Source organism: Calypte anna, chromosome 18 (assembly GCF_003957555.1).
Source record: "Calypte anna isolate BGI_N300 chromosome 18, bCalAnn1_v1.p, whole genome shotgun sequence".
In the NCBI taxonomy this organism is placed as follows: domain Eukaryota; kingdom Metazoa; phylum Chordata; class Aves; order Apodiformes; family Trochilidae; genus Calypte; species Calypte anna.
Window position 1 is genome coordinate 8,608,335 of NC_044263.1, and position 14,736 is coordinate 8,623,070.

At 42.7% G+C, this 14,736-nt stretch overlaps 2 protein-coding genes across 2 annotated transcripts; one reads left to right on the forward strand and one right to left on the reverse strand.

Annotated features, from left to right (window-relative positions):
• Window positions 1-1,302: 1,302 nt before the first annotated feature.
• Window positions 1,303-7,917, reverse strand: RAB40B (RAB40B, member RAS oncogene family). Its single transcript, XM_030462121.1, has 4 exons — window positions 7,816-7,917; window positions 7,170-7,403; window positions 6,520-7,015; window positions 1,303-1,874 (listed from the first exon to the last, which is right to left on the reverse strand). Exons 1-4 carry the CDS (start codon window positions 7,915-7,917, stop codon window positions 1,735-1,737), a joined length of 972 nt encoding a protein of 323 aa, XP_030317981.1. The 3' UTR covers window positions 1,303-1,734.
• Window positions 7,912-14,157, forward strand: FN3KRP (fructosamine 3 kinase related protein). The gene is made up of 6 exons (XM_030461746.1): window positions 7,912-8,108; window positions 9,010-9,161; window positions 10,330-10,421; window positions 10,922-11,004; window positions 11,408-11,530; window positions 12,282-14,157. Exons 1-6 carry the CDS (start codon window positions 7,968-7,970, stop codon window positions 12,618-12,620), a joined length of 930 nt encoding a protein of 309 aa, XP_030317606.1. The 5' UTR covers window positions 7,912-7,967; the 3' UTR covers window positions 12,621-14,157.
• The last annotated feature ends 579 nt before the right edge of the window (window positions 14,158-14,736 follow it).

A 14,736-nucleotide genomic window follows, 5' to 3' on the forward strand; every position in this document is an offset into this window, starting at 1 on the left:
CAGCATTCTTGCTGTGAACAGATACAGAAAGGAAACAAACTGATGACCTGGTGATGGAAGAGGCCAAGATTGTAATTCAGAAGAAACTTGGAGCTGCACAGCAATGTGCAGGGGAGAGAACTCTTGTTAGTCAAACATAACCAGAGCACTCCACAAAGGATGCGGAGTTCTCCCGTTCAGGTTTAGCCTTTTGGAGCTGCGGGCTGCCGTGTACCCGTTCTGAAGCTGTAGAGGAGCAGTTCTAGAGTCCAACAAGCCTGCCCCTCAGCCTGCAGCGTTTCCCGCAGCTCCCCGCACGGACCAGCAGGTGGGGACCGCTCCTTACCCAGGGAGCAATTCTGTCTTCTGCACTTTGCTTTGCCCTCCAGCCTTTAACTACGAGCAGACTTGCTCTTGATTGCATTTTTTTTTTCCAAGCAGTGATGGATGGATTGGTCCGGGGACATTTTACTGTTTGAGTTTTCCCTGTGCTCTGCTCGCTGAGGACTCTGTGCTGACACGGAGAGTTCAGGGTGCAGGGGACACCCAGAAGAAACTGGGATGAAGGTGCCCCCATCACCTCACCTCAACGGGTTGTGGTTGCTCAGTAAAACAAGTCCCAGAGTTCCTTTACAGGCAGAGGGAAGACTTCCACATTTCAGGTAGCAATCTTGACAACAAATGACTTCTATGGTAACTTAGCATTCCTGGCATCTACTCTTCAGGTATAGTAAAATTCTTCTAAAGGAAGAGAAAGACAACTTTCCCCAGTTAAAGAAAGCATAATAAGATATCTTATCCAAAACATTTATTTCTTAAATAGTGTTCTTTCCTTATAAAGCACCTCTTGAAGTCATGTTCTTTTTACCGAAGTGTCTTTGGCATTTTCCTCCTAGAACTTTCTTGTAGAGTAGTACAAAATGTAATATTTTTACAGAAAAATACATATCTAAACCACAAATTAATTCCTCAAAATATTAAATAACATACAAAAAACTTGATCAAATCAATTACATACACTAGTGGGACCTTCTTGAGTATGTGCAGAATAATTATATATGCATTTTTAGCTTAGTTAAATTAGTGCTTCAAAGTTATCAAGGAAGCTTTACAAAAAATCCAAATGCACAACTGTATTACTAGAATTTGTCAGATTATTTGTGGAATTTAACAATATATACAATACATTGTGTTTAAGAACTTCTGCCTGAATATGCAAACTGATGACTCATTTTTGTGTTTTTGACTAGTTTGAAAAAAGACATAGTTTTATACAGTGACACAGTAAGTCACTTTCCAGATTTCATGGATTTAAGAGCTGAATATAATAATTACCCTCTATATGAAGACACATCTACTCATAAAACCAACAGCACCATGCACATCAGAAACTAAAATACAGTAGGAAAATTCAATAGCAAAATGTCAGGTCCTTTCAGTAGCACTGACTATGTCATTCATTCCAAAGCAGCATTACTGGTGGTGATCAACCTCCAAAATCAGACTTATTTTTGCCTGTGTAGCGTGATCCATACAGAGTGTGCTCAATCACTAAATTAGGAGCTCTTGTGTTCAGGGCTTCACATGAGGGGATTCCATCCAGGTTCCTTTTCCCACAGAGAGCTTAAGAAATTTTACAGTTGTTTCTTGCACAGTTTTTTGTCAGGCTCTGTGGTGGACAGATGATTTTAGCTTTCATTAAGCTGTTCCTTTTATTGATGTTGCTGGATGTGAGGGAGTAGGAGCGTCCATGCATCATCCTGGCATTAAGGCCATTTGCCATGGAGAAAGATTTGAGATGGCTTCTTGAGGCAGCAGGGAGAGGGAGCTTCTCAACAAGATGCACAGGGTACAGGAAACTATGGCACGGCAACAAAGGTCCTGCAGGCTCAGCACTTAAAAACAGACATAAACCTGGCATTACAATACATCCATGCTTTTGTCAGACACGTGGGCACAGCACACCCAACGCTCTCTGTGCCCTCTGTACTTTAGGATGAATTCTCATTCCTCATGCCACACCCTTTCCTACATATGCATTATCCCCCCCCAGAATAAATATATTTGCTGCTTCAGTTTCCTATGTAATGCTTAGATGACTGAGCATGTAAATTCTCAAAAAGACATGTTCTTACCTAAGAAAGTAGGAACAGATTTTCTGATGCAGATTTTCTATTAAGAAAGCTAATTGTACAGGGTTCCTGGTTCTTTTTTTTTAATGCTTTTGCATCAGGGTTGAAGTTTCTGAAAATCACTGTATATTTATGAACCACAGGCCTTAGCTAGAACTAAATTTATGCATTTTCAGCATACATCACTTACCCTTGTTTGGCCTCCAGAGCCTGTCCATTCCGTGTCTCCTCAATACTATTCTTGCCAGCTCGGTAGAGGACTCTGTAACATTGAAGTTACAACGGGGACTGACTTCAAGGAAGGTCACGCCCCGTCTCTGAGCACAGCCCTGTGCCTCTCTGTGGACACCTGGCGTTTGAAGGCCAAGTGAAGGCGATTGCCAACCAGGATTTTTGGTACACCAGGAGCATGCTGAGCAAAGAGAAGCAATTAAAAAAATAGTTAATAATTTCACTTCTGTTTTCCCTTTCCCTTGATTAAAACAAACAAAGGCTTTTTCAAGATTTAAAGAGTTAAGTTGTAGACTGGACCAGATGATCTGTAGAGGTCTCTCCCAACTTAAATTGGATTATGTGATTCCCTTCCTCAGTGAAGATGGGCTCACACAGATGATGTGTTAAAGCTATAGCTAGACTGGGACTACAATATCAATCTTTGCCCTCCATATGCTTCCCATCAACACCTTTAGAGAAATCAGACACTTTAGCTGTAATGTTTCCAACTTTCTAGATTTATAAACATCAAAATAAAACCTTGGCATCTAGCATAACTCTGTAATAAGCACTGCCTGCAAATGCCAGTAAAAACAGTAGAAAATATTATAAGAAGTTGGGTTCAGTCATCTGTTACAGACCAGTGACACTCAGGACAGCACCTTACCTCATCTATTTCTTTTATCCATCAATCGATTCCACCAAATGACCAACGATGTGTTATATCATACACTAGTATCACTCCCTGTATTAAAATAAAAAAAAAAAAAGCATTTTAGGTTTCACAGAGACATAACACAGAAAAGACTATTAGTACATTTTCCAGTTCTGAAATGAGATGCTGAGGGAGGGGAAGAAACCACAGGTCACAAATCTCAATCTTTTAATTTCTCATGTATATCTCCTTTTGTTTCCTTATTTTAGTTAGGGCCCACTCTCCCTCTCTTTACATCCAATAACAGCCTTGATCTGTGTATTATGTTAACAGGAAGAGCTGTCAGGAACTCTTAAGTTTGTCTGCTGGGATGCCAGTGGCTGGCAGCTACTCCAGTCTAAATGATCCCTATATGTAAGGGAGCCCACAGAGTGAAGATGAGACAGTTACACAGCTTCACATAAAGCCTTCCTGAGTCTGGTGGCTTAAAAATCAAAGCCCAAAGCCAAAAAAAGAAATAAAATCACACACACTGTTCTAGTCAACTCAATGTTTTATTTTACTTTCATTGTTCTTGTTTTACCTGCCTTAAATGCTGCTGTAGACATCAACCAACCAAAACCCCTTGATCCTTCTTTGCTTCTTTGAAGTCCCATCTTCACTCAGCCTTTCTTCTGCCTCTCTCAGTATCCCATATGGTTCATTTAGATTCTTCCCCTTCCTAAAGGATGGGTCACATTATGTTCAACACCTTGACCTTCCCTGTACTTCCCTGGTAACCTCTCTCTCTACTAAGAGCACTGCAATGCATCTTAGTGAGGTCTCCTGTTGTTTAACATGAAAAAAATCCCCTATATAAAAGCAACTTTCTAACTTTTATTCCTTAACTCGAATGCACTGCCGTACTTTTAACTTTAGGGTCATCTTTCCCTTTTATCCACAGAACTGGTAGGACCCTGGACAGCTGGTCTTATTCAAGGCTTCATATGCCCTTCATCTTCATCACCCTTTGTAGCTCATTCTTTTCAAACTTCTCAGCATTCATATTCCCACCTTCAATTTACTAAATTTCAGCAGCAGGTGTAAGCTCTTTCATGTTTCAACAAATAAAAATTCTGTCTCTCTTGCACATACAAATTTCAACAACTTCTCAAATTCCCATCATATAACTTATTTATTCATATTTTCAAGGCCCATTAGTTCTCTTCCTCTTTCCTCAGTTATTCTTGTCTTTTACCCCACCATCTCTCTCCATTTCCACTGGTCTCAAAGTTACTCTCTTTCATGAAGCTCCACAGCTGAGTTTTGTCATTTCACAGCTTATACACGTGGCACATTTTGACAGGATCTATAACACCACCAGACTTTCTGTTCTCAGTTCAGAGAACTTGCTGATATTAGGAAGCTGGCAGATCATAGTAGTTAACTGAGTATTTGGAAATGGTTCCGCATTCAGCTTTTAATCAAATTAAATTAGAAAATGAGTCATAATACCTACAGAACATTCAGCTCTATCCCCTCCTTGCATCTCCATTTTCACAGTCCCTCAGCCTGCGGACTCCTCACAGCTGCATCCTACACAGCCACCCTCAAGTGATTCAGGAGAGGCTGAGGGGATAGACATAGAAAGGATCAGATACAAACACCCACTAAACCATGCAGCTTACACACAGTGTTTGAAAGTATTTCAAGTTTAATGCATTCAAGAAGATTTTAAATTGAAGAGTGAAGGAACATGTTTCTTTATGAGCAGTTAAAATGCTTCCCCAAGGGGACTCAGCAGTATGACTGAGTACACACTGAGGCTCAGCATGTAGGAAAACTCTTAGTTAAAACACTACATGCACAAAACAAAACACAATCATATTTCTTCCACAATTTATTAACAGGACATCTGTTATATCTGTCTTCCTCTTGTAACTTGTATCCCTCACTTCCGACATACTCATCTTCTCAGGGCTAAGAACTTCCTTCAGTGACTGAAAAACTAATCTAGTTCAGACTACAGTCTGTGAAATACTGCAAAAACTTACAGCTCTGTATGTATTCATTCTGAAGTTATTAGTAGTGACAAAGAATTGCCAGGCTGCATGTTAAATAATTGCAAAATAATTCAAAAAGCATGTTTGTATTTTCTGGCTGTCAGTAAATCCAGTGATGAAGTTACAGTATTAACCACAGCACTTAAATATTTTTTAGGACTGAAAGCACAAGCATCATGAGGTTTACATGCAGAAGTCTGAAGTAAGACAGAGGAGCTCGGGAACTGGTCTAATTCTCTCAGTTACATCAAGATACATGGGAGACTAAAGCACTCCTTCAGTGTAAGACTTTGTAGGTAAGATTGTGGGGACAGAACAGAGCCAGATCAGGCACACTCTCCCCAACCCTTCTGTCCCCTCCTCTCCAACCTCCTGAAGAGCATGAATAATAACCACAACACCCCAGAGAGTAATTCAGTAAACTATTAAGCAAACATATTAAAATGCACAGTGATGCCTTCAAGGTGCAGTCTGACTCACAAGCACAGAGAAGTCCCCTACCTGCAGTTCTTTGCAGTGATCTGTCCTATGAACTCAACATAATAAAAAGTAGTAAGTCACAGACTTACCCTGGCAGTAAATTAAAGCAATACATAATTTGACAAGGTAATTTGGTTTTTATTATGCCACATGATATAATTGCATGATGGGGGAAAAAAAAACCTGGAGTATGTTCCAGGCAGATGAGATTAGGTGAGTGAAAAGAGGAGAAGGGGAGGGAAGAAATATTGAAATCCCATTTCCCAGGAGCCATTAGCTTAAAGTCGGTCTGCAATGTTCACAAGTCTCTGTTATGCAGGCAGAATAGATCTGGCACGGATGAGGCTCTTCAGTCTTAGCCTTTCAAAAGCTTAAATGAAAACATACTATAACATGACCCTTGATCTTAAAGTGCTACTCTTCTTGTATTAAGAACACGACAGTGAAAGGAGGGATCTCCTTTTCTGCTCTTTCAGTGAAAGCAGTTTCACAGCAAGTACCTTTGCTATTTACCAAAAATTCTTCACTAGAAAAGCACTTTTATTGGCATTTCTCTTCACTCACTGATGACAACAGAAAAATAACTGCTTCAGAAGAGAAATCCTACCACCTTTATCAATACAATTTGTGTATTAAGACATTTCTCTTAAAACTGAGCTCAAAAAAATACTTTTGAACATGAGATCACCTGCGTGGGCTTTTAAACCTTAACAATTCCACCTCCTTTCTGAAAACGACCAACAGTAAACCACCATTCTGCATGTCTCTGCCTGCACCCCTTCTCTCCCTTGGTACTACACCTGGGAGCTCCACAGATCATCAGGAAGACGCAGAAACAGGCGTCTTCATCCCTAGCTCTACCTCTGCTGACTTCCTAGACCAAGAAGACGGCGGGACCACACCGTGCCCATTGCTCACTGGGTAGCCGAAGAGGGTCCCAGTGTGGATGTGGGCGACGGGGAGGAGCGGGTAGGGACCCCTCGTCCCGGCCAGAGAATCTCCCATGAGTTCAACTTACCCGTGCTGTACCCGTAGGGCGACTCGGGGGATCCGTCCCGCAGGCTGGCCAGGATCTCCCCCTTGCCCACCTCGCTGTCCCCCACCAGCAGGAATTTCAGCAGGAAATCGTAGGTTTTCACCGGGCTTCCCGCGCGGCTCATCCTCCTCGTCGCTCCCCCCGACCTCCCCGACGGATCAGCTCCTGCCGCCCATCCTGGTGCCCGGGGGGGCCAAGCCACCTCGGCGGGCAGCGGGGCGGGCAGGCAGCGGCATGCGAGGGGACAGACGTGAGGCAGCGACGCGGTCCCCGCAGGACAGCGGGGGCAGCCACCCCTCCCCGCGGCCGCAGCAGGGCGGGCTCCTGCGGCGACAAGAGACAGTGGGAGACGGCGGCACCGCAAGTCACGTCGGACCGGACCGGACGACTCGGCCTCCGTCCCTCTCCTCCGACCCAGCCGCCGCCTCACGCCGCCGCGGAGCCCTGACAGAACGCTTAGCCCCGCCCCCCAGCCTTGCTATTGGCCGTTTCGTTTCCACTTCCGCCCTCCTCAGCATTCATTGGCGCGCAGGATTCGCAGCCCCGCCCACTCCGCTGCTGTGGCGAGGGCGCTGTTACTCCCGCGTTCGCCGGTGAGGCACCGCACGGCTCAAACGCTCCTCGGCCCTTACTGGTGGAAGCCAAACGGCCACCACCCCTTTCCACCACCCACAGCGGCTCGGTTGCGGGGAGGCCCTAAGGCGGCCATTGGTTTTCCCTCCGTCAATCGCACGGAGCGGCACCGCCCCGCTGGAATGGGGCGGTTTGCGCGGTGCGAAGCGATTCGAGTCCCGGCGTTGCCGGCAGGAAACGGTGCGGAAATTGACAGCTGGGGTGGTGCGGGATGGTCCTTCTGTCCGGTCCGTCTGTTGACACAGAACGGGGGAGTGGTACTGAGATCCTCTCCCGGCCCTGTGATACAGCTTGATGATACAAACATGTCAAACCAAATGTCCGCTCTCATTATTACTGCAAAAGATTCACTAAAACGCAGTATGGCTGTGGGAATGTGGCTGAGGGAAAAGGGTCGTCTTCGGAGTAAAGGCACATTCTTTGTGTGCCATTAAAGTAAATTCAGCAGGTTTATAAGCAAGGCGCACCACTTCGTTGGGCAAGGGAAGAAAACCGCAATCAATTGAACAAAGACTTACTGGACAAAACTAATTTCTTAAACTTTATTCTATTCCAAGCACCGTTACCTCCAACTCCACTCCAAGGTCCTCTCATCATGCTTCAAAAATTCATCCCAACTTCCTACGCAGACCGTAGCTGTCCCACCTCGTCCAACTGTCTCCTGCCCACTCCCTGTCGCCGCATCACAGCAGCTCCCGGCCCGCAGCCAACCCCCCCTCCCGCCCCGTCAGCCGCCGCCGCCGCCATGTTGCCCGTCCCGCCTCCTCGCGCAGCCGCCCCGCAGCTGCGGCCCCGCCATGGAGGCAGCGCTGAAGCGGGAGTTGGGCACTGCAGTGCTCCGGCCGACCGGGCATTCCGGGGGCGGCTGTATCAGCCAGGGCCAGAGCTATGACACAGACAGCGGGCGGGTGTACGTGAAGAGCAACTCCAAGGCGGAGGTGCGGAGGGGTTAGGGATGGAGGTGGGGGGTGAGTGTGGCGGTGACTAAAGGAGGCGCTGAGGAGGTGGTGGGCAGCGGGCTGTCCTCAGCCGCCCCCGGCCTCTGAGGGGTGCCGGCTGGCTCAGGCAATGACATTTCGACTGCTGGTGTCAGAGAGCTGGTGTGGTGCCGCCCGGCATGGAGCTCTGTTTCGTTTGGCAGCTTCTGCCTTGTGAGGGTCTGGCTGGCGGCTGCGGCGGGCCTGGGCCTGGTTTGCGGTGCGGGTGTGTGGGGATGGGGAGGACGTGGCGGCGAGGGAGGCAGCGCTTCTGGGGAAATGCTGGGGGGAATCAGTATTATTTGTCTAGGGCACGCATTAGAGCAGTCTGCTGAGGTAACGGTGTTATCCCTGTGGCTGCATGTGCGGTCTAGAAGGTATTAAAATATCCACTGAGGGAGCGCATCTTTCTTTGTTGTAACAAGCCCGGTAATCCCTTGCATATAACGAGCTTTTATCAATATTATCAGTATTACCCACAATTACTATCCCAAGACTTCCTGCTTTGTCCTTTCAATACCTGGTACCAGCTGCTGTAGAAGGAAGGACTTAGCATTTGATAGAGAGAAGTACAGTGCAACACACCTGTATGACATAGTTATTTCCAAAAGCAGAGGTGAGGTGAAACTTACTTTAAAGGTACTTTGCCCTTATGCCTATCAAATGAACAGCTTCACTGGAAGAACTTGTATTTGCCTTCAATAGCAAAGAAGTGTTTTTGGAAGCCTCTGTGCTTTCAAAACTTTTTGCTCCTAGCTTTTTCTATAATGTTTACAGCACTGGTTTATTTTCTGAGGGAACTTTGTTTACCTTGGACAGGTGTTCACAGATACTAATGTATTCCTTTAATAATATTTGACAGGCTAGAAGAATGTTTGAGGGAGAAATGGCAAGTTTGGAAGCCATCTTGAAAACGCAGACAATAAAAGTGCCTAAACCCATCAAAGTTATAGATGTGCCTGGGGGCAGTACTCTCTTTGTGATGGAACATTTGGAAATGAGAGGCTTAAACAGGTAAACGACATTATTACCTTTCTTTAGTTTGAAGTTTTGATTGTTATGACAATTAAATCACTAGTTTTCAGAGGGGAAGCTTTTTTCTTTTTTTTTTTTTTTAAGCAAGTGAAGCTATATTTGGGAAGTTGTAGAGCCAAGAACTATATAGAATACTTTGTAATGCTACAGCTAGCAAATAGGTCATACATCAATAAGTGAGTGTGGTTCTGGTTTGTTCTGATAGTTTCAAACTTACGGCCCTCCTCTGTGGCAAACACTGGAGTAGATTAAAATATTAAGAATACTTCTGTCCAGTTCCATTTGGGCCAGTTTTTCATCCCAGTCTCAGAAATTCTGCAGCCAATTTAAAATCTTAGCCCTTACTCTGCTCATCTACAGTGTTTCTAATTAACTAATGAGGAGCCCTCAGTGAGCTCCAAGAGCAGAAATCTAGTTGTGTTTGGGATGATTGAGATGAAAAGTGTGTGCAACCTTTGGCATCCAGGTTTCAGGGGATAGCTACAATTCATGTTAACAGGAAAAAAATGAAGAAATAAATTTGCCTTAGATGATGGTACCTTGAGAACAGGGAAGGATATGAGAGATTAAAGACAGGAAAAGGAACATACTTTTGTTATGGGAAACATACTAGCTATAAGAGTTGTTTGGAATTACTGGAAGACTTTCCTGAACTGTGTAGAGAATAGATAAGTAAGGCCTACCTGACACTTGCATCTGCCTTTTAGAGAGGAGAAGCCAAAGGCAGAGAGAAATATAAAGAAGAGGATAAGTCTTGTTTGCCTCTGTTTCATAAGGACACTTTTCCTAAAAAAAAAAAAGAAAAAAAAAGTGTACCATGTTCTGATGCTTTCTTACAGATATGCTACAGAAATTGTACACAAATTAGATTTTATAGTTTCTCGTGGTTACTGAATTTATGATTGCTGCTCTCTTTTAATAGTGCTATCAGAAGCAGCCATGTAAGTACTTTTTTTTTTTTTTTTCTGTCATCAGGTAATCTTTATAGGAGGAATTGTTTATGACTGGAAAGCTTTGAAAATGTAGTTTTGTACAGAACAAGATGCAGAACCTCACTTGCTTGATGATTCTTTTCAGTTAATTCCTGGAAATCAAGAGCTGTATTCATTCATATGTCAGTGTTGCTAAAAATACTTTTGTTTCTTAGACATTCAGCAAGGCTTGGAACACAACTGGCTGATCTCCACCTTCATAACCAGCAACTTGGAGAGAAGCTGAAGAAAGAAGAAAGCACAGTTGGTACAGTACACAGCTGTTTGGGGATTTAACCTACTTAATGATGACGTAGTTTAGAAAGTAGTTTAGGTAGCTTTCGTTATTTCAGGTTAAGTTCATCTTCTTCCAGTAAAGATATGAAAATAAATTTGGATAAACCACCCAGGCAGGAGGGTCTTCTTTTGCTTTTGCTTGCTCTGTTTGGATCTCTGTAAGCAAAACCTTTTTTCATTTGGGACCCTTGGAATCCCAAACCCCAGTTTCTGTAAGGACATGATATCAGAGGAGATATGCTACCTCAGAATATTATTATGAGGATTATAATAAAGCTTTCAACTCAACATTTACCATCAAGTGTAAACTGAAAACCCAACAGCAACAACCAATCTGTAAAAAGAATATTAAGGTGCAATTATTCTTAGTAGAAGCAGTGTTGTACCCTTCTGTAGCTTTTAAGGTCCACTTGCATTGTAGATACTTAGAATCTTGTCATTAGTGTTGGATTTTTGTCTTTGGTTTGAAAGGTAAAGGTCAAAGGCAAATGGAAGTCCAGTTTGTGGATCAATTTGGCTTTCATACAGTTACCTGCTGTGGCTATCTTCCACAGGTAGGTTGTACTTCATCAGACTGATGGAATTTTAAGTTTATCTTATTTTCCCTTCAGTGACACAAAGTGCCAGAATTACCATAGTGGAAATTAATTAATTTCTGTAGAGTCATAAGAAGAAAAAGCATTGTTCAGCCTACAGAGTAAAGTAGAGTTTTGGACAGCACTTCCAGCTGCATTGGATGCTCACAGTTCTTCAGTTTCTTGGGTTTTATCACTAAACAATAATTATTTATTTGCCTAATTCACTATTTTAAGAGAACATTCTATTAAATGGTAGCCTTTACAGCCCTGGATGGTAGCAGCACAAAGGCTGTACAATCCTCCAAAGCTTTATTTGAAAAAGAAGAAAATCTGTCTTATGCAGGGTGTAGAACTAATGTCAGCAATCCTGTTCCTTCAGGTGAACGACTGGCAGAATGACTGGGTGACTTTCTTTGCCAAGCAAAGAATCCAGCCCCAGATGGACATGATTGAAAAGAACTCAGGAGACAGGGAAGCAAGAGAACTTTGGGCACAGCTTCAGGTAGGAGAAGTTCTCTCAGTTCTTCATTATAGTGCTAGCTAGGTATGAGTTGCTGAGATTTTTTTCTTTTCATAAAACAAAGTTCCTCTTTGTTTGTATGCTCCAGGTTCTGTTGGTAAGAGACTCCAACTTTTAGGGATTAAATTGCCTTTTATTCTAAGGTACAACATCACCCTGTGTATGCTAGTATTCCAAAGTCCATGTGTGCTAAGTAGCACTTGCTTACTGTTAGTGAAACAGCTTCACATTACTCCCTGCAGCATGTTGGTGATAAGAAATGGGGTTTAAACAGTGCTCTTCTGCACATTATCTGTTCATTTAAGGTTTGCATCTGACTAAGTGACTGCAGTATTAGCTATTTTGGTACTACTTTGTAGAAATCTCTTCAGGGTTGGTGAGAGACTCCTGAGCCTTCTAATGGTGAAGTGGGTGGTTGTGGTGATTGTTGTTATTCAAGCTGGTCAGTATTGCAACACTGAAAGCTGCTTTCAATTTTTTATTTTCTTAACTGCTAAAAAAAATTCAGATAATTATTCTTCAGCTGCTGGCTTTTATGAACAATAGAAATCTTCCTTATTTTCTCAGCATCTCTGTTGACTAGGCTCTGGGTTGTTATGTTTTGTTTTGATTTTCTTTTTAATGGCCTTTTAGGAAGTTTCAGTTCATGGTCTCTGCATGTATGCAAACAAAACTCTACAGTCATTCTCCTTACAATGTAGTTCTTACACATCTTGCTTTTCTTCCTCTGCAGCTGAAGATACCCAGTTTGTTCTGTGACATAGAAATTGTTCCTGCTCTTCTGCACGGAGACCTCTGGGGAGGAAATGTGGCTGAGGATGATTCTGGGCCAGTTATCTTCGATCCTGCTGCTTTCTATGGCCACTCAGAGTATGAGCTTGCCATTGCCGGGATGTTTGGTGGCTTCAGCAGTTCTTTTTACTCTGCTTACCACAGCAAAATTCCCAAAGCTGCAGGGTTTGAGAAGCGCCTAAAGCTTTATCAGCTTTTTCACTACATGAACCATTGGAACCATTTTGGTACAGGGTACAGAGGGTCTTCTATAAACATTATGAGAAACCTTATAAAGTGACTTTCTGCTTAAGCAGAATACATCCTATGCTGCTTGGAAAACCCCATAGTTGGTGGTGCAAGTACAGGAGTAGTAATGTTAAAAAAGCTACTAGACCCCTGACCTTGTTTCACAGCTAAATACCTAGAATCAATGAGTGCTGCTGAATACCAAGTGTGACATAATCATGCCTTTTTAGGACAACTGGGAGTAACTTGAGAAGGGAAATGTCTGAGGAAGGAGTTTATTCAGTTGTACAAGAGATCTGTTTTCAAGGAAGCACTATATGCTGGAGACTGGGCAGGTTGATACAAATCAAATGCTCCAGTGTAAATTGTTTGGAAGAAGTTCTTTCATAGGGACCAATTCTGCTTTAAAGTAGAGAAATACCAGGGTTTGTATTTGTGCCCTAAGGGAACATATTAGAGAAGTGTTTGTGAAACAGAAAATTGCTTTTCTCAGTTACTGAGGATAATAAAGTTGCTCATTCCTTTTTGCTCTTCTCCTACCCCCCCCTTTGTGATAGATTGCTCAGATTCTTTAAGTTCTTCGTGTCCAGTTATGTGCATGACAGCAATGCTAGCAAAATATTTTGAACATCAACAAGAAAATTCCATAATGGAAACTGTGAAAAATTATTTGGACTTGATGTTAATTATGCTAATATGACTCTATTGGATTCACACTGCTTCCTGTTTGGGGCTAAGATGTATGAAAATGCTTACAATTTGTTCTGGCATGTACATTTTGGTGCATTCAATCAGCTGTTCTGTGATTGTTGATCAGTGGGCTCTTACCTGGAGAAATTTTGTTTTCACCAGAACTAGTGTCTCTCTTCTGGATTATGGTTTTGTCCAATAGTGTGCATTCTTAAAAATCTTTTCAGTGTCTCCCACTTTTAGATGTCCTTTCTCATTATTACAAACAGAAGATGTACTTTTTGACTGTTGTGACTGCCCACAGGTCAATGCCCTCTGGTAATGCTCTAGGCTTCACGTAAATGTTCTGTAGTTCAGACTGCAGGTGCCATAAGCTGAAGGTGTCCTTCAGTTCCCACCAAGTGCACTTTGTAGCTCTTGGGATAAGAGACATGAAAATAAAAGAAGTTGAAATGCAACTCACAGAACAGCAGCTCAGCACCACTGCCAGGAGGTCTTTATTTTGCTTTGCAGACTGGCTGCTCGTTGTACCTTAGTACTAGGCAGTACTAAAATTGTGCTCTTTTTGATATAAACTGATAATAATTTCAGTGCAAGTACACCACGTGAGTGAGGGGTGCATATTTCCTACCATGCATCTTGAGCATTTGAGAATCACTTTAATTTAAAAAGATTTTTAGTGGATACTGGCAGATTACTGAGGGTTTTTTTAGTTGCTGGCTTTGCAGTGATAAGCACTGGAAGCAAGTTTAGAGAAGACTATCACTTGATACAACTTTCTTTTCTTAATCTACTGCTCTTCTCCTTGGCTGTTTAATCTTTTGCTACAAAAAGTTTTAAAACCTTGCGTGGTAGAATAGTTTTTACTGTGTTGCCTAAATAAAAAGTTTCCCAGTTGATTATTGTTGTCTGTTTTCTGAATTAAAACCTTACAACTTGAATTTATGCTTTGGGAGCACTTGCTCTAGCCTGTTAAGGGTCCCTAGTTTGTTAAGACAGTTATGGTCAACAAAGGTGGTGATGAGAACATGGTCATGGAGACCATGAAGAAAGTTTATGGTGTCATTTGGGGTTCTGTCTGTGCTTTCAAACTTTATATAACAGACCAACTGTGTGGATGTTGTTGATGTTCTTAACCCATTCACCCAACTTAATACAGCTTAGTAGAGCTGATGGAAGAAATGCTGTGGAATTTTAGCCAGCAGTCAATATGGTTAGATCCCTTCAGTGTTTATTTCCAAGTGCTTTCATAAGAAGGTTAGAAGTTATTAAGCATTCTGTTTGCAAATCTTCAACAAATCCATGTTTGTTTTGCTAGAATACCTAAGTACTTATCACTAGAAGGTGAAAGTGATGTGAAAGTGGGTTTTCTGTCAGTCATAGATTTCAGTGATAAATGGTAAGTCTACAAGGATCACCTTTTCCTCAAGCTTAATCAAAACATGGTTGAAGGAAAATTGTGTAGTATGCAAGTTATG